The sequence below is a fragment of the Equus asinus genome, chromosome 1, assembly GCF_041296235.1.
Source record: "Equus asinus isolate D_3611 breed Donkey chromosome 1, EquAss-T2T_v2, whole genome shotgun sequence".
Classification (NCBI taxonomy): Eukaryota; Metazoa; Chordata; class Mammalia; order Perissodactyla; family Equidae; genus Equus; species Equus asinus.
In genome coordinates, this window is record NC_091790.1 from 202,585,401 (window position 1) to 202,613,343 (window position 27,943).

Here is a 27,943-nt window from a genome sequence, read left to right on the forward strand (position 1 = left end):
CTGAGGGATCCCCGCCCCCGCCGCCCGGCCCACACACCCAGACACACACCGAGAGTGAAAACTTCACAGTTATTTAATCTGGGCCTGTTCCAAAGAACCCCTCTGTCCCGCCCAGCTCCCCTTCACCAGTCCCCCAGGGTCCTTGGGTCCCTAAACCAGCCCAAAGAGCTATTAGGGACTAGAGGTGGCTGGGTGCTCAGGCAGAACACTAAGACGGGCCCAGGGGCGTGGCCCGGCTCTGCCCAGGACCAAGGCAGCGACAGCAGCTGCCTGACCCAGAGGAGCCAACTGTCAGTGGCGGCTGAGGGCCAGCAGGCCCGGGAGGTGGCCCAGAGCCATGGACGTCACAGGGAGGGGCCTCTGCCGAACCCCGGAGGGCTCTGCGGCGCACGGCTGGGCTCCAAGGTAGTGGGAAGAGGCAGGCCGGAGAGGCGGGCCTGGGCAGACAGCAGCTCCCACCGTGTCGTGGGGAGCAAGGTCCAGAGCGGCCAGTGACACTGCCAAGAGCTCGTGGAGGCACTACGGACGGTACATGGCAAAGGCCAGGAGACTGAGGAGCAGGGTGAAGCCGGCCAGACCCAGAGTGGCGGTCAGGGGAAAGAAGGGCCGGTACTGGATCTGGCAGTACCAGAGCAGCAGCAGAAGCAGAAGCAGCAGGGGCAGCAGCAGGCTGCCTATTTCCAGCCCGGAGGGGCCTGGCTCTGACCCCGGTGGGCAGGGAGGGTGTGGGGGACCGACCCGCGTGGACACGTGGCAATGGAGAACGCAGTTGGGAGGGAGGTGAAGGCTGCCCAGAGTCTGGGTATCGTCTCCTAGCAGTTGCCCTTGGTAGATGAGTCGCACCTGCTGCTCCCGGCCCGGAAACTGGGTCCTGAGGAGAGAGGGACCTGGGTAATAGAGCAGGCCTCAGGCAATCCTAGTCCCTTGCCTAGAATAATACTCCCTCCTCTCTTCTCTGCCATCTACCCACCACCCAGGTCGTGGCCTCCAAGGGGGTCCTTCCTGCTACAGGGGAACAACACAGTGTGCATTTGGGGACTTCTGTTCCCTCATCTATAAAATGAGGAGGAAGTCTCAGATATTTCCACTGGCCCTTCCACTGTGATCACTTCTACCCCATTCTAGCATTTTGTTCCTGTCCTCATCCCAGCTTACCTTTTCAGGGAGCCAATGGTGTCATGAGGCCAGACTCTGGCCACCTGCTCTGAATCGTTGAGGAATTTCAGCCGTAGAACTAGGGGCTCCTGGGGGGAGTCCGGGGGTGGCGGCGTTGCTGGGAGCTGTGTGCCAGGCTCTGGCTGTGCAGCCTGACCTCTGTGTCTCAAGCTGGGGGTCTCGGTTCCTGGGGCCTCCCCTCTGATGCTGTCGGTGACTGCCATAGCTTCACTGGGCTGTGCTGGTGTTGGGGTCCCTGACGTCTGGGGCAGTGAGTTGGTGCCCTCGGCGGTGTGTGTTGAGACCCAGGCGAGAGCCAGCACCAGAAGGCAGGCAAGCACCGCGAAAAGGATGGTCACCTCATCACCCACCCCTTCAATCAGGGCCATGGCACCTGCCTTGCCTGCTGCGCTACCGAGCTGGAGAGGCACAAAGAACCCATGAGGGGGTGGCTCACTGGCCAAAAGCCCTCTCATCTTCAACAGGCTCCTGACCCCATCCCGCCACAACTCTCCCAAAGCCCTCATTCCTCTGCCCCCTTACCCAAGCCCTACGCGGGAGCACAGACTGCCCTAACTCCCAGTCACCCCAAACTTGCCTCATGTGCCCTTTCCCATCACCACATCTCAAGTCTTAACTTGTAACCGAGTTCTTGGTCTTTAACCAGCTCCCCAAATCACCCAAACCATATGCCAAGGTAAGGGCCTCGACCTTTTAAGTAACCTCTTCCCTAAATTCAACCCCCACCAAACTTCACCCCAAAGCTTACCTCTTCTTCCATCTACTTCATCCCAAAGTTTACCCCAATGCTTATCTATTCTGTTGCTAAAGTTTCTCCAAGGGGAAAGAAAAAGGGCCTCTATGCCACACACACACACACACACGCCCTACCCCTCATCCCTGCCCTGTTACCATGTACCCAAATCCCAACCGTGGCACGGGATTGCTTCCCAAGGCTTGCCGACACCAAAAGTCAAACTCTGCCCTTTGGCAGTCTGGAGCCTCCAAGGGCTGCTACACCCAACACAACTCGGCCCTTCCTGGTCCACTCAAGCCCCAACCCGCGGCGGCCCGACTCCGCGCTTCTCCTGGAAGCCTCTCCAAACCCAGGCAGCTGCCAGACCCCAGATCCTGCCCGGGAATCCGAGACTTCGCCCTCCCCACCCCCAACTCCTCCATCACCCCACCCATCTTCCCTCCCTGCAAAGCCGCGGGAAGGCACGGGCGATCCCGGGGCGGGGCGAGCGGGGGCCACGGGGAGCGGGTGGGCGCGGTCACGGCGCGGAGACTCACCGCCCGGCTCCGCCAGCTCCATAGCGGACCCTCGGGCACTTCCGGGCGGCAGGCGTCGAGGTCGCAGACACCTGAAGGCACCCCTCCTTCACCGTCGCCGACGCGACCGCCCGGAGCATTGTGGGACTTGTAGTCCGGCGCGGTGCGCCGTCTCCCCGCTCGTGCCTGGAGAACCACATGAGGGGCTTGGTGGTCTGGTTGCCTCAAGCATCTGGGGGGCCGGCGGGGGCGGGTTTGGGGGTTGTGCTAGCAAGCAGAGGTTTGGCCGGTAACAGGATCCGCCTCCTCTCCCGCGGGCAGCCAGGGCATCTGTCACTCCAGAAACCAACGTCAGCCGGAGTACGTCAGAGCACCCGTGTTTCGAGAGGCAGGCTCTAGGGAGCTCAGGTATCCTCTACCGTGGCATACTCTTATGTCCGAGTGGACGCAAGCAGGCACGTTGGGACCCCCAAATTGACTCCAGCCCAGAACCCAGTACCCACGGGCTGCCCCACCAGGCTGCCTGAGGATACCAGTCTCCAGGGCTGGCTACCGTGGCTTGGGCTGACCTGTTTCCCTGGTCCCCTCCTCCACTTTGCCCCTGCAAGACTGTTAAGAAGCATGGACTTTGGAACCTGGAACAAATGCTGATCCCTCATCATGTCCTTAGCAACTATATGACCTTGGGTGCGTTGTTGAATCTCTTTGACCCCTAAATTTCATTTCTAAGATACACCTCATAAGGCAATTATATGGAAGAAATTAAGTGGTTTATTAAATAAGTGTGAAAACTATGTAAGGAATCTGCCACTCAGTAGATATTTGCTCACCTAGTTTTAGAACACTCCCTCCACCCAAACCTGGGCTCAGAAATTGGGTCCTTAGCCTGTCACTGTGTAGAGGATGTTGAGGCTCAGCCTGGCCTGGGCCAGCTGATTTCTGTGGATTTCCCCCCTTCCTCTGGGCTCCTGGAGGCACAGAGATCTCACATCCTGGATTTTATAGGTCAGTCTTGATTAAAAGTCATGTACCCTAGTCTTCCCATAGCACATGCCTGCTTGTGGGAGCAAGTACTCCAAGTGCAGCCTTGGGAAAGTCAGTTTAGATTTATAATGTACAGAACCAACTTGTCTCTAGTTCCTTCCCTTCTATTCATTCATTTATTCTAGAAACATTTATTAAATGCATATGTCAGGCCCAGTGCAAGATGCTGGGAATAAAACGGTGAATCAGACTTTGTCCCTGCCCTTATGTGGCTCATATACTAACAGAGGAGACAGACGTGTAGACAGCCCACCAGTGCTAAAATAAATGTGTGCTGGCTGCTGGGGCAACACATTTGAGGAACCCTTTACCCTCAGCATCTCTCCTGAGAGGTACCTGGTGCAACTTCTTGCTGTCGATTCTAATTAAGCATCTAAAAGAATTATTAGATATTGCTTTTAGAATTACAGAACATCAGAGCTAGGTGTTCTGCTCAACCACTATATTTTGCAGATGAAGCCCAGAGAGGGCAGAAGATATCCTTAAGTTCAAACAGGTAGATAGAACCCATATCTCTCAGGAGCTGGGGAGGCCCCTGCTATTGATTAGCTTGCATCTGGTTCTTTGGAAGGTACAAGAAACTTAGGAATGGTGACTGGGTTGGTACTGGGGCAAAGTTGTGTGGGCAGGTGAATGGGGAGCAACTTTATGCTGGGAAAAGATCCAGCTCGGCCTGGGAAGTGTAAGTGAGTGTAAAAAGGATATGTGTCAACTGTGCCAGAAAACGTCCGGGTGCAGCCATGGCAGACTGATTGGTTGGGTCAGCACCCTGCTCAGTCCATCTCTTAGGGGTTTTAGGAAAGGTTGGGGGAGGGTTGGCTAGCAGAACTGCAGACAGCTTTAGCGATGGGGATGCAGAGGAACTGGGACATTGAAGGGAGCTCCCTGGCCCCAGAATGAGCAGACAGGAACATAGGATGGACAAGGGAGAGAGCACAATTAAGAGTCATGTGGGCTCTGGTGACTGTCTTGAATGGGGTGAGTGGGGGAAGAAGGCATATTTGATTCCTCTCTCTTCTTCCTCTATATACCAGTGGGTCCATCAGTGGTCAGCGGATCCTCCCCAGTCTGGCAGAGGGGTCTTTTAGAAGAGGCAGGAAATTAAGAGTGGGTACGTAGTTGTTCAGTGTCATTTCCAAGGGCCTCACGGATGACTCTCTCAGGGAGAACTGGAAATAGAAGCTGGGAACCCAGATTTCCAGTCTCCGTGCTGCAGCCTGCTGTGGAGAGTCCAGGGGAGGGCTAGAGGGAGAACCCCGGTGGGGGGGGGGGGGCGGGGTAGTCTCTAGGGATGACCTTGGGGCCGGGGACAGGGGAGCCTGTCCTGCACTGAAGGCAGGACCTTGTAATCGAGGCGCAGCTGGGCCTGGGCTGGCGGCCCTCCTTGGCCAATCAGCCACGTTCATCAGCACCCTCAGGCGTAGGGCACTGTTCGGGCACTGCCCAGAGATCGGACACTCCACCCAGACCAGCGCAGGGCGGCGAAAGCGACAGCCGGGGCCAGGAAGGGGCCAGGAGGAGGCCAGGGCAGCCGTCCCCTCTGAGCGGGTGGCCCTGGTGGCGGGTGTGGGTTGGGGCTGGAGAGCAGGCGGAAGGGCCAAGGCTAGGTGGGAGGGGCCGGGGCACTAAGGCTGGAGCGCGCGGCTCGGGGGTGGAGGCTGCAGAGCCAGCGAGCAAGCGAGGGGCGGGGGCGCTGGGGCCAGCGCGCAGGAGGGGCGGGGGCGGCGGGGAGGGGGGCTCGGGCTGTGTGTGCTGGAGCCGGCGGGGGCGGCGGTGCGTGCGCATGACGCGGGGGGAGGGCCCGGGCCGCGCGCTCCCGGTCCCGTTGTTGTTGCCGCTGGAAGCTGCTCCGAGGCAGCGGGATCGCGGCGCCGGGAAGCGCCCGGCAACGGCGGCCACAGCGTGCGCGGCGTCGCCTACCGGCCTCGGCCCCCGGCCCCCGGCCCCATGCGCTAGCCCCGCGCCGCCGGCTCCGTAGTCCCGGCCCCGCCAGCCCCGCGCGCCCGCCCGCCGCCGCCGCCGCCGCAGCGCCGCCTCGGGCCCCGGTCGGGCCCGCCTCGGGCCCCGCGGCTCCGGAGCCATGAACTTCCAGGCGGGCGGGGGGCAGAGCCCGCAGCAGCAGCCGAGCCTGGCGGCGCCTGGGGGCGGCGGCGGCGGCGGCGGCGGCGGCGCGGGGGGCGGCGGGCAGTTCGGCGGCGCGGGGCCGGGGGCCGGGGGTGGCGGCGGCCCCTCGCAGCAGCTGGCCGGCGGGCCCCCCCAGCAGTTCGCGCTCTCCAACTCCGCGGCCATCCGGGCCGAGATCCAGCGCTTCGAGTCCGTGCATCCCAATATCTACGCCATCTACGACCTGATCGAGCGCATCGAGGACTTGGCGCTGCAGAACCAGATCCGGGAGCACGTCATCTCCATCGAGGGTGAGCGGAACCGGGGTCTGCGGGAGCCAGGGCGCGGTGGTCTCTCCGGCGACGCCCGGAGACTCTGCGGGCCCGGCCTGGCCTGGCCACGCTTTCCCAGTCGGGGGTCCTTGCGCGCCTGAGGTCCGGGCCACGCGGTGTGCTATCGTCGGCGCTGCAGAGCCAGCGTCCAGGCTTCGCCATATCTCGTTCGGGGACACTTTGGGGCTGGGGACCGGTCCCGTGCCAAGGGACACGTTTTCTGCTCCTATGCTCCAGGGCGCGAGGGTGGTGTCGCTTCGGGAACGAGTGCGCTCGGAGCCGCAGAGTTGCTGGGGGTCTGGGGCCAGATCTGGTCAGGCATGGTCGGGGTGGGTGGGTGCAGCGGAGGGCCTTGGCGGGCCGGGACGTGGGGCGGCTGCCGGAGAGGCGTTTCAGCTGCTGCTCCTGCCTTGCCCTGCGGCGGGGCGAGGGATCGGAGCCTCCCGTTAGTGGATGGCAGCCTTCCCGGGCCCAGAGCCCGCGGGCCCGGGAGGGTGGCATTCGCCGCGGCGCCCTCTCCCGACGCACACCCCCCACGCTGCCGCGGCCGGGCGGGCGCGGGCCGGGCCTGGCGCGGGCTCGGGCACCGCGACAGCGTGGGAGGCACCGGCCGGGCCATTGGCGCCTTTGCCGGGTCCCACGGGCTCCGGGCATCCGTCGCTGCTCTCCAGGGAGCCGCTCAGGAGGCGGGCGCGGGGCTGCTGGGGGCTGACCGACCTCCAGGGACACGGCGCCAGGCTTTGGGGACTGGAGTCCCGGGCCACTGCGCTGCCCAGCGCTCCTTTCTCCGGACTCTGGGGCACTGGGCTTCTGCTGTCGAGGGGCAGAGGAAGTGAGTGCGTGCTGCTGGCAGATGTCCCACGACCCCTCGCGTAGTGGGGACCTGCAGCACCCGCAGGCACCCCAGTGGCATAGTGACCTTTGAGCACTGTGGGGCAGATGGGCCTCGCCCTGGGCCATCTGCTTCCTCCGGTTCCATGGGAAGGGGGACGCCCACCAGCAGGTGGTGGGTTTGGCCTTAGAGAAAATGCAGGGAGAGTGCAGGCCTTTTGCTGATGACATGGAGTTGTGAGCAGGGGCCTGCTGCTATGTGGGCCTCGCAGTTAGGGCCCCACTCCCATCTTCATCTCCTTGTGTGGGACCCTGGGGGCTCCTTCACCTGAACACCCCCTTTCTGCTTTCAGAGGTCCCCATGACTGGGGAAAGGAACATTCCGTGTTTGGGGAGTAGAGGACCCCTCAGTGCTGGGGTCCTGCCTATCTGTTGTATCCTTCCAGCCTGACTTCTGTCCTCTCCTCAGCCCTCTCTCCTCTCTTTCCTCTCAAGGCTGAGTTCACTGTGAACTAATTAGGTGACAGAAAAAACTCATTATCATGGATCTGAGTAAATGGCCTGAATCACCGTTGTGGTTAGGGACCAGAAAATGGCATTTGTGTGAGCCCAGGGCCCCAAAGAGAGGAGATGACCAATTTTTCCTCCTAGATCCAAAGGGGGTGGGGCGGGGAGCCGCCATTCCCTGCAGCTGCACTGTCCTTTGGAGGAAGTCAGAGAAGTGCCCTATCAGCTCCAAGATCACCCCACCCCGCCCCTTTTGGAAGGTGAAGAGACTTGGGGAGATGGCTACAGAAGAGATGAGGGAAGACATCTGCCACAGAGTCCTTCCTGGAGCAGGGAGAGGCAGGAACCAGCCGGCTTCCACCTCTAGCTCCAGCTTCCTTATCAGCAACCCCGGCAGCTCAGGAGGCCTCTGGCTGGTCATCTTCTGTGATGTGAAGGTCATGATTCCTGGGACGCACTTGGGTTTTCACGCCGTCTTAGATTCAACACCACAGGCAGAATTTCCCCCCTTAGAGCCCTCCCCCGTGACCAACTTCCCCATTGCGGTTTGGAAGTACCCCATGTTCCGTCTGCTTAGCCTGGAAGCTTGGTATCACCCGTCGAATCCGGGGACCCGATGTCTCATTGTCACCAGGCGCAGCTGCTCCTCACACATCCGTTCTCAGTTCTCCCCATCCCGGCTTCCCTGCTCCCTTTTGGCAAGCCTTCCCCCCTCTTTCCTCCTTCTTCCTTTTTTTTTCCAGCCTCTCTCCTGGAACCCATCTCTATTACCCACCTCACCCCTGCTTTCCCACTTCTGTCTGCTTTCCCAGCTCTTCTGCTGTACGCAGGCATCAAAAAAAAGAAAAAAACCCAGAAAACTCCTTCTCCAATTTCTGCCCTATATCCTTCCTTTCCCCATCTGCCAAACCATATTGCTGCTGTCCTGCAAAGCTGCGTCCCCACCTTCTTTCTCAGTGGAGGGAGGGGAGCAGCTTCTTTGGGCGTTTCCCTGCTCCTTCTGAGTCTGCTCAGAGCCTGCCTGAGTCCCCCCTGCCAGGGCCCAGCAGACCTGGGTCCTGGCTGTTACATAAACACATTGGTCGCCTGGGAGGCCGGTCTGTGTTTACTGGGGATGAGTGTCTTGGAGGGAAGGGATGACATTTTCCTCATGTACAGTAAGCCTCCACTCACTCTGGTAATACTTCGGTGAAGGGTTTATTTGTCCCAGCTCTGAAGGTGATCTGTGAGACTCAGTCAGGATCTGTTTGGGACTGAGGAAGCCCAGTGGCACCTCGCCCTCCTGTCCTCTCCTTGGTTCCCTCAGTCACCTCTGACCCTGTGGCCAGGGCAGGAGGAAGCAGAGGAACGTTCGGCTTTCCTGTGTTTCAGGACAGGATTTGAGGCGAGGCAGATGGTTTTGAAAAGTTCCTTTCCCACCAAAGACCAAGGAGAGAAAAAACCTGTCCGCCATGTGGTCTTAAGGAATGCAAGAAATATAACCAGAGCTGGCACGGAGGGATGGAAGGCTCACCACCACGTGCAGAACCTCTGAGCCGCTCTCATCTCCTTGATAGGGAAACTGAGGCTCAGAGAAGGGAGGGATCCACAGTGACACAGCCAAGGCTCTTGTGAGGCCTCAGGCAGGAGCCTGCAGGAAAACGAGCTCCTGGGACTTGCTTGGGTCTCCTGGCTGCGTCCTAGAAATAGGGCTGCAGGGAACCAGGCCTCAGTCCAGATGGGAGGCAGTCTGGGCACCTGGACCCCAGGGACGCTGGGCCAAGTGAGCGGGAACCGGTGTGAGTTGTTGGGAGAAGCAGCCCTTGGGGTCCCAGGAGGGACCCTGGAAAGACTGGCTTGTCCCTGAGTAGATGTGCCCCTGGGCAGGTCTACCAAGGGAGGGCCAGCGGGTGGGCTCCGCAGCATGCAGGGAGGGCCTGCAAGTGGACCTCAGCCACAGGCGTGCCTGCCGTGTGCTACTGCCCTCCGTGGGAACCAGGCTTTGTCACCTGAGTGACTTGTTCCTGTCCCCTTTGTTTGCCCCCAGGGTTTTTTTTTTTAAACAGTGACATGCCTTCAAGCATTCTAGGGCTTGGCCGGCTTGTTCTCACCCTCATCCTCGCCCACCTCCCTGGGCTGGGGCCTGGTAACATCCGAAAGGGACTGAGGCAGAGAGGTGCACATTTTCCCATCTGGTCCAGGTCTCAGCTAGAGAGAGCAGGGGGCACTGCCCGGATGTGTTGGGTGGGGGCTGAGGGAGCAGGCGGAGGTTGCCGTCCAGCAGCCACACTCTTCCTTGCAGGCGTGCCTGGGCTTTAGCGTTTGTCCCGTGTTTTCCGTGTGTCCTGTCACTAGATCCTGGCAACAGCCCTGTGTTGCAGACAGGAAGCTCTCTCTTGGGCTAATTTGCCCTTCTGCCTGTTCCTTGGGGTGGGCATCCCCCAGCCTGGCCATAACACTCCCCTGTGGGGCTTGTGAAGTACCCATTTCTGAGGCTCCCTCCAAGGGGTTGGATTCGGCAGGTTTGGGATGGGGACCCAGAGATCTGCATTTGTAACTTTCCTGGGCCATTCTGGTAATGAGCTGGTTTAGGGAATGAGTATCTGGTGGGGGGCTGGTTACTTATTTAGGACTTTGCACAAAGGAGCTCTAGGAATTCTGAAAAAGAGGATATTCATGTGGGTGCTGGTGGCCAGGGAAAGCTGCATTTGTTCCAGATACATTTATTTAGCTCCTACTGTGTGGCCCAGTTGCATCTAGCACAGTGGAAGGCAGGAAGGAAGCTCAGAGCCGAGGAGGAGCAAGAAGGGGCTGGGCCAACTCTGGACCCTGAAGGTGAATGATGAGCCTGTGGGAAGTGCCGGAGTGGGTCTGGGAGTGGCAGGAATAAAGCCCAGGTTTTAAGAACACCAGGGCAAAGTGTAGAGACTGGGGGAGACTCACCAAGACCCCTTTCCTCAAGGTCAGAGGAGAGGGATGGAAAGACCCACCCCAGGCTGACCTCAGGCTGTGGGACCTCAGGCAGCAGCAAGATGGAAACCACCCCCTTCTCCATTCAGTGCTCCTTCACTGCATTCCAGCTCTCTGCCAGTTGCAAGACACCATACAAATAAGATAGTCCTTGCTCCTAAGTACCCTGTGGCTAGCTGGTACCGCTTACTTTCCTCTACCACTTATTTCTTTAGTCGAATGTGTGTGCCAGGCATGGGGGTTCCGGAGACTTTCCATGCAGAGGGAACAGGTTCGCAAAGACAGCAAGGAAGGGTGACGTATGGCGTGGTGGTCGAGAGCAGCTGGCTGGTCTGTGTGGCGGGGCATAGAGTCCACGGGGGACAGCCAGGAGCACCCTGGTTCGGGAGTTTTTAGTGCCTTAGCCTGTATTAATTTATTTGTATCTCAGCACGTTCCAGGAGACTGTTCGAAGTGGCACCTAATCCTCCAGGGGATGGGCTGTCATAGGAGGGTTGGAGCAGAAGTGGTACCAGCAGGTTGCCCTGCAGAACGCACTCTCGCAGCTGCAGTGTGCTGGGTGGATCAGAGGGAGCAGCGGCCACAGGGAGACCAGGCGGGAGGAGAAGTGGATTAATGGGCTCGTAGTGTCCATGCTGTGCATTTGCGTTGTGAGCCCTCCGTACCAGCTGTTAGCAAGTCTGTGGCCTCAGAACCTCAGGAGTGGAGGGAGTGAAGATGCCCTGCTTGAAAAGCAGGACGAGCTTGGGGGAGCTGAGGCCTGGCGGAGGCAGACTGGGGGCCCTCAGAACTCCTATTTAGCATCTCCCGAATGCCCACCCAGGAACCTTTGGCTTGCCCTCATTCTCTTTTTAACATTCAGGTAATTCAAAATTAGTTTAACCAGCTTGCCTCCTCCTGACCCCCAGCTGACTTCCACCAGGCACGCCAAGGGGTGAGGTGCAGCCAATTTTGGAGTGTGGAGCTGAGCCCTAGGGCTCTGGAAGTGGGAAGGGAGGTGACCTGGAACATCTGCTTTGAGGAGGCAGACCTTGGGCTGCGCGGTGTTCCCCCAGTTCACATTCTTCTGCCTGCCCGTGGGCTATCGTTGTCAGGCCTTTGCAGCTCTTTGCAGTTCACCGGCCATCTTCCTGCAAGTTCTTTTTAGGTATGTAGGTATCACCTCCATTTTTCAAATGAGATAGCCTCGGACTTCCCCCAGGCCACACAAGAACCGGCTGAACCAAGGTTTTGCCTGCTTTTCCAGCTCCAAGTCCGGTGCTTACCTCTTGCACGATGGACTCCATGAGCTTTGGTGGGCCAGGCTGGACACCCAGTTAGCCCTTCTAAGGACCCTCTCAGCAAAGCTTTTGACCTTGAGTTTAACTTTCAGAAACTTTTAGAATACTGTCGTGTGCCCCTTAACGACGGGATACATTCTGAGAAGAGTGTCATTAGGCGATTTTGTCCTTGTGTGAACGTCATGGAGTGCACTTACACAACCTAGATGGTATGTATAGCCTTCTGCACACCCAGGCTGTGTGGCACTAATCTCATGGCACCGCCGTCGTGGATGAGGCCGTCGTTACTGAACTGTCGCTCTGTGGCATGTGCCTTTAACTTCAGGGTGACATAGGGTTCGTCTCTCCTGCTGTAACTTTCTTCCAGGTCTCTTGACTCCGCAGCAAAGCGGTGGCTCTCAGAGGTGTCCCTCCCTTCTGTGAGCAGTATGGATGTGCATATTACATATAGTAGATGGATGCTTGATCAAGGCAGACTTCAAAATATTCAAACACTGTAAAAATTTAAATACATGTTGAAATGACAAAAATAATGCATGCTTGTTATAACAAATTCAATTGCGGAAGGAAGTAGAAGAATCGTGTGTACCCCGCCGTCCCCTGCAGAGGTGCCTGCCGTTGGCTGGCTGGTGCGGTCCTTCCAGACTGTTTTCTGTCCTGCATGTCTACTATCAACTACTCTGTGATGGATTCAGTGTCACGGGTGTTTCACAGCAGAGGTGGGAGTTTCGTGGAAAACGCTGCACTGGGAGAAGGAGCCCGAGACGCAGAGATTCTCAAGAGGCCCCTGTGTTCATCCGCCCGTCTGACAGCTCCCTGACGGGGAATCAGGATACTTGGGTTATCATTTCTGCCCTGCCGCTAACTGGCTGTGAGAACTCAGGCAAGACAGACAGACAGACACACACACACACACACAGATGCACGCGCGCTCTCTGGCCTGTCTTCCTGGAGCTGCCGTCTGGTTGCGTCTGTGCAGCTGGCGGTAACCCAGTGTGGGTTTGGACCTCTTCGGTCTCGGCTCCCTGGCCTCGGGTCCCGCCTGTCCAGAAGCGCGGACTCTGTGCCGTGCGACGTCGTGAGCCTACCTTTGGGCATGCAGCACCTTGACTCGCGCTGCCTGGGAGCCCTCAAGGAGCTGGTCGTTGAAAAGGTCCTGTAGGGAGGAGTGAGATCTCTGCCTCGGTTTCCTCACATGAGACAGCAGGGGAATGACACAGCCTGCTTGTTGGGTCATGCCGAGTCATGCCGGGGTCAGGCATGTAAGGTGCCTGGCACGGAGCGAGCGCCCAGCGAGCGCTCGTCATCAGTTGTGAGGCTGCACGGTGCCCTGTGTGGGCTTGTCGGGTTTGTCATCTGTCACCCTCCGCGTGCTTTGCAGGCCACTTGTCTGGCCGTTTCTGCAGGACAAATTCCAAGAAGAAAACAGCGAGACCCTTGGGTGTGCCCACTTCTAGTGTTTTGCTCCCCACCCCACACTGCCCCCCAGGAAGGCCCTTCCTGCTTCCAGGGCGGAGAGCACCTGTCCCCTGCCTTGCTTCCCTGGCCCCCTTGCCCACCTGATGGGTACAAAAAAAGATGACATGATTTTCATTGTTTTATTTTGCATTCATTTATCACTAATGAGAGTCAACATTGACAACGTTGAAAGATTTTTTTGGGTCATCTATATTTTGTTTAATTTTATTCATATCATTTTTTTCATTTTCTTCTTGGTTCGTTGCTCTTTTTCTTATTGCGGCTAAGACCATTTAATGTCTTTTTTTTTTTTGAGGAAGACTCGCCCTGAGCTAACATCTGCCACAAATCCTCCTCTTTTTGCTAAGGAAGACTGGCCCTGAGCTAACTTCCGTGCCCATCTTCCTCCACTTTATATGTGGGACGCCTATCACAGCGTGGCGTGCCAAGCTGTGTCATGTCCACGCCCGGGATCCGAACCGGTGAACCCCGGACCCCGAAGCAGAATGTGTGCACTTAACCGCTGCGCCACCGGGCAGGCCCCCGTTTAATCTCTTGATCTAGGTTTTTCTAAAGCGTCCATTTCTGTTTGCTGGAGGGAAGCGGCCATCTTTCTCAGTTGCCTGTGAGCCCCCGGGCCCTGGGCCGAGCTGACTGAGCTATCCTCTGGGCGCTGAGAAGAGTGAGCCCACCCCACGTGGCCCCAGCGGGGTGTGCTTTTGCTGGTGTGGGGCCTGTGTATGGTGTGTTCCTCTTTCTCCGTCTGTCTGTCAGCACTACTCCTGCACTGTTGGTGTGCTGCCTGTGATGGTTTCTCTTTTGCCTTTTAATTTGGTGTTTTGATGGCCTGCACACCTGGAGCCAGGCCCGTTGGGGGGGATTGAAGCCTAGTCATGGCCTCTCCCTGTGTGCGTGTCTGCGTGTGTGTTTGCGGGGAGGCAGGACATCAGGACCCCATGGGGCTCCTGCTCTGCTCCTGGTGGGAGCTCCCAGTCCTTCCTCTGCCCCATCTCTTTTGCCCAGAGGACTTTTGTTAAACAGGCCTAAATGAAGGCACGAGAGCCTTGTGAGAAGAGCTGTGAAGATCTGGTGGCTTTTAGTCACTCTGAGGACCCCCGTCTGCATGGTTATTGCTCCTAGACTGTTCTAGACTGTTTTACATGGGGTGGTGTGGTGGAATGAAGCCTAGGTGTCAGTCTTCCTCTGTCAGAGCCTGTATGGATAGTGATTATGAACCCGCTCTGGAGCCAGGCTACCTAGATTGGAATCCCAGACCTACCGCTTAGTAGCTGTGTGACCTTGGGTGGGTTCCTTAACCTCTCTGTGTCTTGGCTTCCTTGTTGCTACAGTGAGGTTAACAAGCACCTGTTTCATCCTGTAGGTGTGGTAATGAAGTAAGTTAATGCATGCAAAGCTTTAGACCGGCACCAGCCCCTTGGAAGTGCTCACCTTGTGGTAGCAGCCCCCATTCCACCATTCCTAAACTAGGTGCTAGTCGCTGCCTTTGCAGGGTGGTGGTGAGGACGAAGTGAGGGCATGAGTGGGTGGGCCTTGCATGATGTCTGCAGCTCCTCCAGTGGAGCTTCCTAAACCCTAGCGAATGAGCACGAGAACCAGGAGTGACGGGGCTTGGGGCAGGTTGGCATGTAGCCCGGCGGGCCCCAGGGCAGGACGCATCTGAGGTTCCAGCTGATGGTCACAGACCCTGACCGTAGCTCGTCACAAGGAGAGTGGCCCACAGGCAGCTAGCATCACCTCGATTTGATTGTTTGCCTCTGGATTAAAGTAATTCCTCAAATTCAGCACCAAAGATACATGTGAGTCATGTGTAAATTTAAATTTTCTAGTAGCCATGTTAAGAGAATTTAAAAAAGTGAAATTAATTTTAATGTTTTATTTAACCCAATATATCTGAAATACAATCATTTCAACATGCAATCAATATAAGAAATTATTAGATATTTTACATTCTTTTTTCATACTAAGTCCGCAGACCCCGATCTGTGTCTCACGCCCTCACCTCTCTGTTGGGACTGGCCGTGTTGCAATGCTCGGTAGCCAGACATGGCCAGTGGCTGTGGTATGGGAGGAACAGCTCTAATTTTAGCCTCTAAGTAACAGAAAAATGCCAGTTTGTCATAAAAATTGAATACAGAAGTGTATCTTTCTTGATTCACTTTCTAAAGATTTTAGCATTTTTTTTTTTTAAAGATTTTATTTTTTTCCTTTTTCTCCCCAAAGCCCCCTGGTACATAGTTGTATATTCATTGTTGTGGGTCCTTTTAGTTGTGGCATGTGGGACGCTGCCTCAGGGTGGCTTGATGAGCAGTGCCATGTCCGCGCCCAGGATTCGAACCAACGAAACACTGGGCCGCCTGCAGCGGAGCGCGCGAACGTAACCACTCGGCCACGGGGCCAACCCCAAGATTTTAGCATTTTTAAGTAACGTGATTCAGTCGTTCAGCAGATACTCGTTTACTGAGTACCTGCTGGGGCCACCGTGATTGACAGCACACACATCCATTTAAAAGTGTTACTGAGTTCACTGTAGCTTTTCGTCGCTGTGTTTTCTGAAAACCTGGAAGTGCAGCCGCTGTTGTGAGGGGTGGGCCACAGGAGCTGCTGACGTCTAGTTGGGGAACCACGATTCGCAGGGTTCTGCTCCAGGAGTGCGCACGGCCGGGCGATGGTGGCGTGGGCCCTGTTAGTCAGCGTCCTGCTTATGGATGGGTTGGCCACAGGCCTCAGTGTGGCTCACGTCATGTCGGTTTGGCAGTTTCATCCCCTGTGGCGGCTGCTCTGCCCTGCTTATGTCCTCCCCGCCCTCTCCCCTGCCTGTCGCCCGCCTGGAGGATAATCCTGAATTGGGGTGAGGTGAAGACAGGCAGGCGGGGAAAGGCCATGGCAGTTCCCGGGCTCCCTCCATCGGCTATGGCATCAGCCCGGAATTCTCAAGTGCTGGAGGGCCCGGCCCGGGAGCCTGTGGGTGGACAGGGCTTGTGCGAACTGCACCATCAGTGGGCTAGCTGGCCTTCTGCGAATCAGCGTTACACACTCGTCAGATCAAGTGCTGGATGGTGAGGCGCAGACAATTCGGGAATCGGATGCTGACCGTGCAGCCCAACAGCAGTGCAGATAGAGGTGGAGAAGGGCGAGCCCAGCCCTCCCTTTGCAGGCCAGAGAGGGCGCGAGTGGCTGACCCAGGATTCAAGGTCACTGGTTGGCAGCAGGGCCCAGCCAGGCCCCTAGGCCTTTTTGCATCATGGTGACCTCCCTCCAGCTCACTGAGGGGAGATGGGCTGGGTATCCTGCTGGCCACCTCCCCATTACCCACAGCAGGGGTGTTAGGATGTGTCACCAGCAGATGTGACAACATCCCCCTCCCCCCATCCCGGGCTGTTTTTGTAAGGTGTTTTTGTTTGTGTTCTGTCCTTAATTTATGCCAAGTTATATATGTATAAAAGTTGAACGTTTGTAAATGTATCCATACCTTGGAAAGCATGTGGCACGGAAGAAAGCCTCTCTTCACTAGTAGCCCTGTGGTGGCTTCCTTGCTCCGCTTCTCGGTCCGCTTCCTGGCTGTGAAGTGGGGAGACCTGCCCCTGCCTCCCCTTGGAGGTGAGGTGATTTGGTCCTGCCCAGGAAGGAACACCCCGTTGTATTGCAGCAATAAATGCGAGCTCCCTTTGCCAACCCCGTTGTTAACCTTTATCCAGGGAGCTGGCCGGAACCCCGCACATGGGCTGGCCGTGCAGCCCTCTGCCTTTAGCGTGCTTCATGACCTCTTGGGTAGGATGTCTTGAGGCCTCCTCCAGCCAACCCAGGGAAGACAGAGGTCATCTCATAGCGCTCTCAAAGAGCTTGTTACTCTGTGGATGACGCCAGCCTGAACCTGTGTTAATACGCTCTCTCCCCTCCTTCCACCTGCCGGCTGTGGCCCTAGGGCCCTGTGCCCCTCCAGGGATGTTACTGCCCTTTACCTGTGAGAAGAGTGAGCCTCACTGAGGCTCAGAAGCTGGGCTCTAAACCAGGCTCTGTCCAGCTCCCGCGCCCGCCTTTTGGGTTCCAGGCCCTGGCCTCTTGGGTGCCCCTCTCCCCAGCCTTCCCTGGCCTGGTGCCTAATGGGGACTGGAGCTGTTGGCACTCTTCCTCCTGCTGGCATTGTCATGAGCTGGTGTCTGCTTGGCTCACTGCTTCCCCTCTGGACACTGAGCCCTGAGCCCACTACCGGCCTGGCAGGTAACACTCGACTAAACTTGACCAGTGACCAGGGGGTCTCCCTGCTCTGTACCAGCCCAGGAGCCCTCCTGGGCACCAGAGGCCACTCAGGGAGCCCCCCACCTGTATCGCATGGCTCTGTCTCAGTACAGGGTTCCCTCGCAGCCAGGTGGGCCCCTGCTGGCCCAAGCAGCAGAGGGCAGGTGGGGCTGCGGGCTGTCTGGTGCCCGAGGGTAGAGCTCTGCAGCCCCCAGAGCCGTGGGGGCTGGCAGTGGGGAGGTGATGTATGGTGGGGGCCAGCGGGTCTCTTTCTGAGGCCTGTGGCTCCCCTCAGGCAGGAGGTGGGGAGGGCCTCTCACTTGGGTCTTTGACACGCCTGGCTCGCTGTCTGGCTCCGTCCCAGGTTGCTGGTGCTTGCTGAGTGCCCAGCACACGCCGGGCTCCGAGGTGACTGGGAAGAGGATGGCGGTACACCGAGATCTCTGTCCTCCCCCTCACAGTCCCCATTCCTCCTCGAGGGGTCAGAGCGAGGTCAGAGCTGGGAGGTCATGGAGAACCTGGGTATCCTGCTTTTTGGTGCATGCTTCTGACAGGTTGACGGCTCAGGCCTTAGAGGGTGGTCATGTCTGGTGAGAAAGCTTCCCTAGAAAGCGTGCAAGTGGCCCTCCCTCCATCAGGCCCCCAGGGAGGGGGAGAAGCGGAGGAGCCAGTGACTGGCCAGAAGGCGGCCCTGAACTGACCCAAACTGTGTGGCCCTCGCCACGGGGCGGGGGGAGTGATGGGTGACAGTGGGTGTGAGGCCCTGAGCGAGGCCTTCCCCCATCTGGGGGGACCTTGGATTTTTGCTGAGCTGGCTCCAAAGAAAACGTGTTTACTGGAAGCGGCGTGTGCAGAGGGCGGAGTCAGGTTTCCACCCAGGTGCCAGCAGGAGGTGGGCGGTGCCTTGGCCGCCTGGCTGCCTTCATGGGCCCCACTGCCAGACACCGCTTCACGGGAGTCGTGACTTTATTGTGAACATTGCTGGCATGGTGTGTTCTTAAACTGTTCAAACGTGCCTCCCTACCCTCCAGCACTCTGTGTTTGTGCTGCAGATGTGGCAGGATTGACAGCTCTTGCTGTGGTGCTGGCAGCGCACGGCTCTAAGCTGTGGTGGGGTGCAGGGGGTGGGATGAGAGCTGGTATCCAGAGAGCAGGTACGAGATTAGCTTCTGTTCGTGCTCATTGCGGGCCAGGCCCTGCTGCCTGTGCTTGCTTGTAATTCCCAGGACAGCCCCACGGGGGAAGTGTTACCGCATCTTGCAAAGGAGGAAACCGAGGCACAGAGATGTAGAGGAATTTGCTCGCTACTAACGGCACAGGCGGGACCTGAACCACGCAGCCTGGTCTCAGAGCCTGGGCTCTGAGCAGCGTGCGCGACTGTGCCACGAGAAAGATAAAGCTTTTTAAGATAGAGGAGAAAATTGGAAGAATATTATCTAATCTTGGGATAAGATGGACCCTCTTAAGCCAGATAGGAAACCCACAATTTATAGAGGAAAAGACTGACAAGATTTCCCTCCGGCTTTTTATTTTGAAAAATGGCCACCTTGAAGATTACTCCGGCTGCTTTCCCCAGTCCCTCCCTCTCACTCTCTCTTTTAGGTAGTGGTTGTGGTCAGTAGTTGTAGACGGGGTGGGTGTTCCCCCTCCAGGCACTTCAGCGGGCATTTCCTAGGGGCAGGCCGTTCTTACACATAACGTAATAGCAGTGTCACACCTGAGAAAATTAACGAGAATTTTCTAACATCCCTTAATAGTTCATCCATAACCAAATTTCCTCAATTATCCCAAAATGTTTGATAGCCTTTTTGTTTTTCCAAGTCAGGATGGGGCAGGATCCCTCACGGGGCGTCACGCAGACTCTTGACGAGTCCAGCTGGATTTCCTGTGGGCATTCTGTGCTCCGGATTTGGGTCCTGCCATGTGGGGTCCTCCATCCCCCGTGCTTCCCCTGACCTGAAGGGACATCTAGGGGCTTCAGGAGATCCAGGTCAAACCCTTTTGACGGGATTACCGCCTATTGTGTCACCCTGGGCCCTGCTGTTAGTGATGCTGTTAAGGAGATTAAGACCGGATCTCCAATCCTGAAGGGCTTTTTCCTCCCGCTTTGTAGTTCGTAAGTAATCTGTGGGGGAGAATTCCGAAGCTGCAAATAAGCGGCACCCGGCAGCTTTCACTTACTCGTTTTCCTGGGCCTCAATGATCCAGGCCTGAATCCAGTACGCTGGAGTTACCACGGGTGATCTTCTCAGCGGACGTGCCTTCTGCGGGATTTAGCTGTATTCTTCTATCAAGAAGATCCTCTCCTCACCCCGCCTCCTCTTAGCATCACTACCGTCTAGTGGATTTTTGTTGCTGTTACTGTTCAGATGTTATAATATAATCAATTACAAAATTAACAGATTTAATTACATTTCTGTGGAATAGAGTAGGAGAATTTGCTTGCTGTGTGCATATGCAAGATAAATAGTTAAGATGCCTGTTATACAAAGAGTTCCTGCCAGTTTTAAGGAAAGGATTTTTAAAACCCCAAAGACAAGCAGGCAAAGAATAGGACCAGGCAGATGGTTCACAGAAGAGGAAATGCAGATTGTCGATGACTATGAAAAGATGCTTAACCCCGAGTAATCAGGGAAATGCAGATCACAAGAGCAGGGCCTGTGTTCCTGTCCACATGGCAGAAAGTACACGGATGGCTTCTGATGCTGGTGAGGGTGGCAGAATGGGTGTTCTCGTACATGGCCGGTGGGAGAATGGGGGTATGAATTGCTGCCTTCTGTTTGGAAAAGTAATCAGGCATTATCCATTAACATGAAAAATTCATATGCCTTTGAACCCAACTGTCCTACTTTGGGGCATGTGTCCCGTGGAAAGAGACTCACAGGTACACAGGTATTGATTACAGCCTTGCTTGTAGTGATTAAGAAAAAAATGGAAGCAACTGGAATGCCCCTCAGTAGGACATGGATGGTGGCTGGAACATACATACTGTGAAATATTATGAAGCTAACAGAAGAGTGAGCTGAACCGTCGCATGGACCGGGGCTGGCTACAAGAACATTCGGTGTGCGGCTGCTCCTTGCTGCCCAGGCTGGGGCAGTTTGGGGAAGGGCGGGAGGCCGAGTCCTGTTGAGATGGTGTGGGGAGTGGACACTCATTCTGGAAGCTTCCTCATGAAGGAAAGGGAGGAGGGCAGGGGGCCAAGAGCAGTTTTCTGAGTGTGTTGTGAATGTGGTTTTACACCCTAAAAGAAAATTTTTAAAATTTGGGCAAAGCGTACATTCATTGTATCTATTAGTCATAGTCCACTTCTTTTGTGTCCCACCCAGAGCCAGGATCACAAAGCTCTCCTGAGCCCTCGTTAGAATGTGTGACCCAGAGCAGCTGCAGGTGTGGCAGGCTTTGGGGCGCCCAGGGTTCAGCCAGGAGAGGCAAGCCCGTTCATTTTCCTGGCGAGCAAGTTCTCTGTCCCTCGTCGAGCCCTCATCCTTAGGTCAAACGGTCTTCTGTTTCTTTTTCTTTTTACAAAAGTAATATACTCTCTATAAACATTTCAGAAAATATGCATTTCACAGAAAAACAAGAAGAGGCAGAAAAATACTCACTGTGGGTCATAAGTATCACAGTCGGTCCTGTCCTCATTTTGATGTGGTCCTTTCTTGCTGCATTTTTTGCGTGGGGCCACGTTACATACAGTTTTGTATCTTGCTTTTAAAAAAAATAATCATGAGCCAGCCCTGATGGCCTAGAGGTTAAAGTTTGGCGCTCACCGCTTCAGCGGCCCAGGTTCAATTCCTGGGCAAGGAACCACACCACACACACCACCAGTTGCCGTGCTCTGGCTGCAGCTCACATAGAAGAACTAGAACAACTTGCAACTAGGATATACAACCATGCACTGGGGCTTTGGGGAGGGAAAAAAAAGACCCAAAGTGTTGCAATATACTAGGTAAGAGAGTCTCTGCAGACATTAGTTTAAATGGTTGCACGATATTCCACTTTCTAGAGACGCAATGCTTTACTTCCTCATTTCCATGTCGTGGGATACTTGGGGTTGCTTCACTTTTTTGGAAGTGCTGGACTTCTTTGGGCCTAAACCTTTCCCTCTGTGTCAGATGGTCTCTGTAGGGGCCCCTGCGACATTAGCATGAGGGGCAAAGGGCCCTTTTCCCCTTTGTGCGCTGGGCTGAGCTGCTGTCCAGCCAGATGAGAGTGAAGCGGTGATGGCTCCGACAGCAGGACCAGAGGACCCACTCCCCACATGCACGCTTGCTGCCACAGGGGCCTCCCTAACACAGAAGCCAGCTCTTAGGGCTTTCTTCGGTGAGAAGTAGATTTCATTTTAAATTTCTATTTCTTGGAAGACCAAAGGAGCATGAGTGGTTCCCATGTGTATTGGCTATTTGTACTATCTTTACTCGTGTCCAGATTTTGTGTTTGTTTTCTTAAGCAATGTCTGTGAGCTTTGTATGTATTAATAGTAACCCATTGACATAGTTATGTTTTTTTCCCCCAGATGTTGATTTCCCTTTAATTGTATTCCTCTGAGGGTTTTTACCGTTTTTTCTCGTTCAGGACTTTTCATTTTTATATAGTTGAATATTTGCTCTCTCTCCTGTCTTTAAACCCGACGAGCCTGGCTGCGTGTTGCTCTCAGCTTCCTCCTTCCCCACCAACCAGCTCAGCCTCCTCTGGGGTTGTCCCACCATCAGCACCGACCCCCAGAGCCAGTGGGCTTCCCCGGGCCCCAGCCTCGCATTGTGCCAGCTCGGCACGGTTGGGGCCCGGCGCGCTTGGAGTAGGGGTTGGACACCAAGGTCAAAGACTTCAGGAACGTGGTGGGCGTGAGTGAGCAGGGCAGGCTGGGGGTGAGGAGGGGGCACAGAAAGCCCAGGGAGGAGAGCGTGAGACCTGTTTGCCTGGGCTGCGTGGGCATTTGCAGACAGGGTACCAGGGACTTCCACCTCTGCCACTGCGTGTCGTGCACTGGCCGTGCCTGGCGGCCCTGAGACTGGCCGCGCAGAGCTACTGCTGACTGACCCTGGCCTGGCTCTCCTTGCTCTCCAGGGAGGGGTCCTTCCGGGGGTCTCATGGCTCTGGGGTTGTAAGTTCCCAGAGGACAGTGGCTCCGCGGACGGCTCAGAGCCCTCCTAGCCCTTCTCATCTGGCAGCTGAGGGCCCTGCAGCCCAGCACGGGGAGGGCCTCGTCCACCATGGAGCTCCTTCCGTCTCATCCTCTGTGGGCCCCCAGTGGTCAGCAGGGTCACCTGACACTGTTTCGCAGTGATGGTGTCGCCTGGGGGCCTAGGCCTGAGAGCTGATGGGCTGGCTGGGGCAGCGAGTCATCGGACTGAAGGCAGATGAAAGTGGAATTCAGATGAAAGTCTAAGACCCCACTGCTGAGCTTCTGACTCCCATTCTCAGTCGCTCTGCGATGCAGGAGAACAGTGGGGCTGGGAACACGGAGTGCTGCTTAACAGGAAAATTGTGCGGTTGAGCCGGCCGCATCTGGGCCAGTCCTGTGCCCAGAGAGCTCAGGTGGTTGCCCTGCCTGGGTCCTTCTGCGAGTGGGCTGGGGCAGTGCTCGGGCCTCCACCGCCGGATGTGGGCAGAAGCCGGGCGGTGGAGACCCTGCAGGGCAGGTGGGGAGGGCAGGTCTTGGAGTAGGGAATTCCTCCATCACACGTTCCTGGGTTCCTGGAGGGCTCAGGGAGCTTGTGGTCTCTCAGGGAAGGAGAGGATCTTCAGGTCGGGAGGTGGTCTCACATGTTCATCCTCTCCTCCCTGAGCGGCAGGCTGGCCTGGCCCTCTGTGGCTCTGTCTACATGGCACGAATGTGAGGTGTGCCGAGGGCCCATCAGCCCCAGGGAGCTCCCCTTTGCCTGCTTTCTCCTTTGTAAGCTCCAGAACCTGTGTCAGCCCCTTGGACTCATCCAGGGCTGGGAGAGTGGGAGTTGGGGGCAGGAGTTTGTTTGGGAGGTGGGTGAGTAGGAACCACTGAGGCGGGGGGTCTTTTTGGAAGGAGGGGCTCTGCTAGGAAGGGCAAGGCTGGGCCGCCCGGGTGTGAGTACCCAGGAGGAAGGAGAGGAAGATAGGTGGGGGCTGCCTGCAAGATGAACTTTGGGCTCCTATGTAGGCAGAAATCTCACCAGGCCAGGGAGGCTCAAGCACCTGGGCCAGCCAGACAGCCTGGATTGGAATGCCAGCTTCAGCCACCTACTAGCTAGTGACCTTAGGCAAGTTACTTGGTGTCTGTGGCTCAGATTCCTCATCTGTAAAATGGGTAGATTAACAGTGCTTTTCTCAAAGGGTTGTCGTGAGGGCTGAATGGGTCAATATGTGTAAAGTGCTCAGAGTGGGGCCTGTCGTGTTTGATAAGTGGCTCTGATTATCAGGTGACCAGTGGCTTCCCAGCTAGCCACTGCCTTGGGTGTATAGGGCAACAAAGGTGACTCTGCTGGTCCTGGGGGCCCCGAGCAGAGGCCGGCTCTGAGCGCAGGGGCAGGTGTCTGCTGTCCTGTGTGTGCCCAGGAGCGCAGGCCCTGGTGAGATGAGAACAGATTCTCTATTAGTTCCTACGGCAGAGACAAGATGAGCTGGGGACGCTGAGAGGAGGCCTTGAGGTCTGGGAGGCCCCAGGGCTTCATGCTGCCAGTGAGAATGAACTGAGCATCTGCGGCTGAGCTGGCAGGGCTGGAGGGAGGTGGTCTCCATGTCCAGCCCCTGCTGGTGTTGACCTGGGCCCAGCCCCCCAGAGGGCTGTGGCTTCTTTGATGCAGAGCCCACCCTGAGGCTGCCTAGGGCCTGGGCATGTGTGTCCGGTGCTGGGGACAGTGGGCGGGCCTGGCCTAGGGAATGGGGCAGAGCCCTGCGTCTCTGTAGGCCCCGCCCCTGGGGAAGTTACCTGCCCCACTTTCAAAACCTGTAAGAGGAATTCAGATGCTCTTAAACTTTTGTCCAGTAGACTCTCAAACTACTTGAGTCTTTTTTTCCAAAGTGTACGCAGACCCTCAGCCCATTTCCTTGAGACCCCGGCCTTCCATGTCTGTACCTGAGCACTCAGGTCGAGGCGCCACCCGGCAGCAGCAGGTCCGTTTCTGCAGCTCCTCCACCTGGGAGCAAAATTAATGCAATTATTTGAATATTTTATTGCATCTTCCCTTTATTAAAATATTTTACTTTTATCAAAATAAGATGAGAGCAAACTGGAGAGCTGATACTGCTGTGGAAGAGTAAAGATCTCATGAATGGAATGCATTTTAGAAGCCCATTGGGCTGAAAGAAGCAGGTTTTTAGCCCATGGGACTTAAGCTGGACCATGTGTTCAGTTTTAAAGGAAGAGAACAGCATTTAAAAAGGCATGAAATGCAGGAAACGTGTCAAAATCAGGATGAAAAGGCATTAGGGAACGTATTCTGTTAGATTCTGAGTCCAGAATCCCTGTCTGTGATGTGGTCGTGTGCATTGTCCTACTGCCTGCCCTTCAGGCCGTTGGGAGGATTATGGGGAATGAGATGTGTGCAGGCTGCTCCCTTTCCTCTGCAGGGAGGAGCTGTTGAAAAGCATCAGAGTTTCCGGCCGAGCACGCATGCGCGGGGCCCGTGGTCCTCAGATGGCCCCGTGGACGTGTCTCCTTCTGAGCGGGGAGCAGTGTCTGTCTAGGACCCTCTCTGGGTTTTAGAGTGTGGCAAGGCAGAACCAGGTCAGGAGGCCGGTTGGGGATGCACAGAGGGACTGAGTCTTTGAGGGGAGGACCCTTGTCCTGTCCACCATGGTGCCTAGGACAGAGTTTGCGGAGAGAAAGGAGTATGGAGAAACTGCCATTGGGTAGCTCATTTGGTGCTAGAAGGCCGTTTCTGGGCTGGGATTACTCGGCCCCTTGGGGGGTGGTCCTAGTTTCCTCCCTTTGGGGAAAGGCAGCCCTTGAGCAGCTGACACCCTGAACTTGGGAGATGGGGGCAGAATTCCCCATCTCCTCCGAACAGCGCTGGGAGGGTCCGGAGATGTTTCTGTTCAGCCTACCTGCCCGACCCCCTGGAGCCCACCCCCAGAGTCTCAGCTTCTCTATGTTTCCCGGGGCTGCTGTACCACAGTACCACAAACTGGGGGGCTTCAAACAGCAGAAATCTATTCTCTCCCAGTTCCGGAGGCCAGAAGCCTGGATCCAGGTGTGGGCAGGGCCGCGCTCCCTCTGAAGTCGCTAGGGGAGGGTCTGTTCCAGGCCCTCTCTGTGGCTTGTAGATAGCTGAATGCTCGCTGGTTCTCTTCACATCGTCTTACCTCTGTGCGTGGCCGTCTCTCTCTTCAAATTTCCCCTTTTTATGAGGACACCAGTCATCTGGGATTAGGGGCCCACCCTACTCCAGTGTGACCTCATCTTAGCTCATTACATTTGCAACCACCGTATTTCCAAATAAGGTCACATGCTAAAGTACGGGGGTGTTAGGACTTCAAAATGTGAATTTCAGGGTAACACAATTCAGCCCGTAGCAGCTTTCATCATATTTTCAGAGGGAGACATGATCCAAATGGGCCTCGGGGATCTCCTAGGTCCATCCGTGCAGTCTCTCGGAGAAGAGCTGGAGGGACCAGTAATCAACAGGCCTGAGCCGAGGTGGAACTGCTGAGGCGTCCAACTAGGTTTCTGATTGGAAGACGGCTAGCACTGGTTTAAGGCTCCTGTGCCCAATATCACTCTGGCTCCTTCTATTGATCACCTGTCGAGTGCCAGGCACTGTGCTGGACCCTCCACAGTCACATCTCTGCTCTTCATAGCAACTTCAGCTGAAAAGGTGGGCTTATCCCTAGTTTAGAGACTAAAACCCGAGACCCAGTGAGGGTAAGGTGTCTGTTGATGGGCACACAGCTAATAGGTGCCAGAGGCTGATCCCAAACCCAGTCCTCTCAACCTCTCACACAGTGTGTGTGTCTTGCCAGTGCACCGCCATGCCTCTTGACCTGGGCTCTGTGCTCGTTATTTGGCCTGTGATTTATCTCCTTGACAGACTGTTCCAGCCAAGGGCCTTCTCTTACAAGCCTGCCTCTCTCTGCACAAGGAGAACAAAAGCTTGGGTGTGTGGTTCATGCTCAGCAAACACATTCCTTCATTCATTCACACAGAATCCTTGCACACCTCGGCATGCCTGGCCAAGTTCTAGTGGGGGAGCATCGAACACACCAGAGCAGTATCTGAGAGTAATGAGCGTGAGATGGCTGTTGTTCAGAGAGCAGCTAGGTGCTCAGATGGTGAGGGAAGGCTCCCTTGGGAGGAGACCTGGGCGAGCTGAAGGATGGGCAAGTGCAGACGCCCTGGCCCTTCTGGGCTGTGTGGCTGATGCAGGCACGGAGGTCGGGGGTGGGGGGACGAGTTACAGCAAGTCAGACCAAAGGGGCACATGGGCATTTGAAAAGAATCAGGAGCCTGGTGTAATTCTATACCAAGTGGAAAGCCCACTGGGGGGCAGTGGCTGGGAGTGCCCAGGTCACTTCTGGATTGGCAGTGGGGTGGGGGTTGGGGGAGATTAGGAAGCTGCTTTGGGGTTTAGGTGGGCAGGGCCGTGGCTTGCCTTGGGCAGTACAAAAGAGGTGGTGAGAGGTGGATCTGGGACACGTTGAGGAGGTGGAGCCAACAGGACTGACCCCGGATTGCATGTGGGGGAGTGGTAAAAAGGAGGGAATGGAAGAGCGTGCCTGGAAGGTTCTTGCCTGTGCCATTAGTTAAGGTGGACACTGGGGGTGAAGTGATTTGGGGGTGGAATTTGGAGGTTCATTGTTGCTCCTGCGTCAAGCTGTCTCCGTGGACAACTCCCGAACCTTGTAAAGAGGCCGTGTCCTGCAGGCTGGCATGAGCGGCGGGTTGTTGGGGAGGCTGTGGGCAAGCAGGGGTTGGGGGCAGCCCAGAGTGTCCCCTCTTCTCCTCAGACCCAGGGACCTGCACAGAGAACAGAACTTGCTAGAGACCATCCAGCTTCAGGTAGCTCTTGAGTGTGGCACTCGCCACCTCCCTTTGACTCTCTGGCCAAAGGGCATGGCCAACATGCCTGGTCACTGTGGACTGCTACTGAGGTGCCCCCCTTTCCTTGCTGCACAGCCGGTGGCCCCTGGCTGCAGGAAGATGTTTTGCTGCCACCTTGTGGACAAGAAGAGCCAGTGCGATGTTGGAGGGCCAGCGTGGCTCTGGGACCACTGGAGGCTGCTGAAAGAAGCCGGAGCCTTTCCCTCGCAGCCACCCACATGCACCCTTTGCCTTTTAGCAGAAAGCTGGCTCTTCCTCCTCTCTGAGAAGGACATCCACAGGCTCCCCGTGGGTTGTGTGGCCTGAGTTGGGCACACCTTAGCACTTATCAGTGGATCAACCAGCAAATATTTGAGTGGAGACTAGGTACAAGGTTCTGTGGGGCACCTGGGCTGGAGCCCGCCCTTTCCTCTGCCTCATGACCAGCGTTCCATTTCTGTGCTGTGCTCATGTCACACCTTTGCAGGGGTCCTCTTTCACCCTGGCTCCCCTGGAGTGGGTTAGTAGTATATCCCCACCACCCCCAGGCACAAGGTGCCCACACGGGCACCCTCTTTTGTCATGCAGAGCATCTGAGGCCTGGGCTGGTCTGGATAGCCAGTCCAGCTTCCCAAGCTGTGGGTACCTCTAGAGTCAGCCTGTTCTCCTGTCTTGGAGCAGAAGGGGCTGCTCGGCACTCATCTTCTGCACTCTCTGCTTCCAGGGAAGCGTGTGTCCATCCTTGCCCAGAATGCACACCG

The 27,943-nt window shown here is 56.4% G+C and overlaps 2 protein-coding genes across 6 annotated transcripts in view; one reads left to right on the forward strand and one right to left on the reverse strand.

Moving 5' to 3' along the window:
* Positions 1 to 55: 55 nt before the first annotated feature.
* TMUB1 (transmembrane and ubiquitin like domain containing 1) lies at positions 56 to 2,772 on the reverse strand. The gene is made up of 3 exons (XM_014828920.3): positions 2,449 to 2,772; positions 1,156 to 1,574; positions 56 to 871 (listed from the first exon to the last, which is right to left on the reverse strand). The coding sequence occupies exons 2-3, from the start codon at positions 1,542 to 1,544 to the stop codon at positions 520 to 522; spliced, it is 741 nt and encodes a 246-aa protein (XP_014684406.1). The 5' UTR covers positions 1,545 to 1,574; positions 2,449 to 2,772; the 3' UTR covers positions 56 to 519.
* Positions 2,773 to 5,413: 2,641 nt separating this feature from the next.
* AGAP3 (ArfGAP with GTPase domain, ankyrin repeat and PH domain 3) overlaps positions 5,414 to 27,943 on the forward strand; it is a 56,893-nt gene continuing 34,363 nt past the window's right edge. For 4 of the 5 annotated variants that reach the window (XM_014828908.3, XM_070516238.1, XM_014828909.3 and 1 more), the window contains exon 1: positions 5,414 to 5,885. In XM_014828908.3, coding sequence (XP_014684394.3) covers positions 5,552 to 5,885 — 334 coding nt within the window. In that variant the 5' untranslated portion in view covers positions 5,414 to 5,551. The remainder of the gene's footprint in view (positions 5,886 to 27,943) is intronic. The other variant, XM_044765746.2, reaches the window with a different exon arrangement.

Coding starts and splice junctions, on each gene's coding strand:
- TMUB1 (XM_014828920.3), bottom strand. CDS start 1,544: ATGGCCCTGATTGAAGGGGTGGGTGATGAGGTGACCATCCTTTTCGCG. Junction 872..1,155: donor ACCATTGGCTCCCTGAAAAG/GTAAGCTGGGAT, acceptor CTCTCTCCTCAG/GACCCAGTTTCCGGGCCGGG.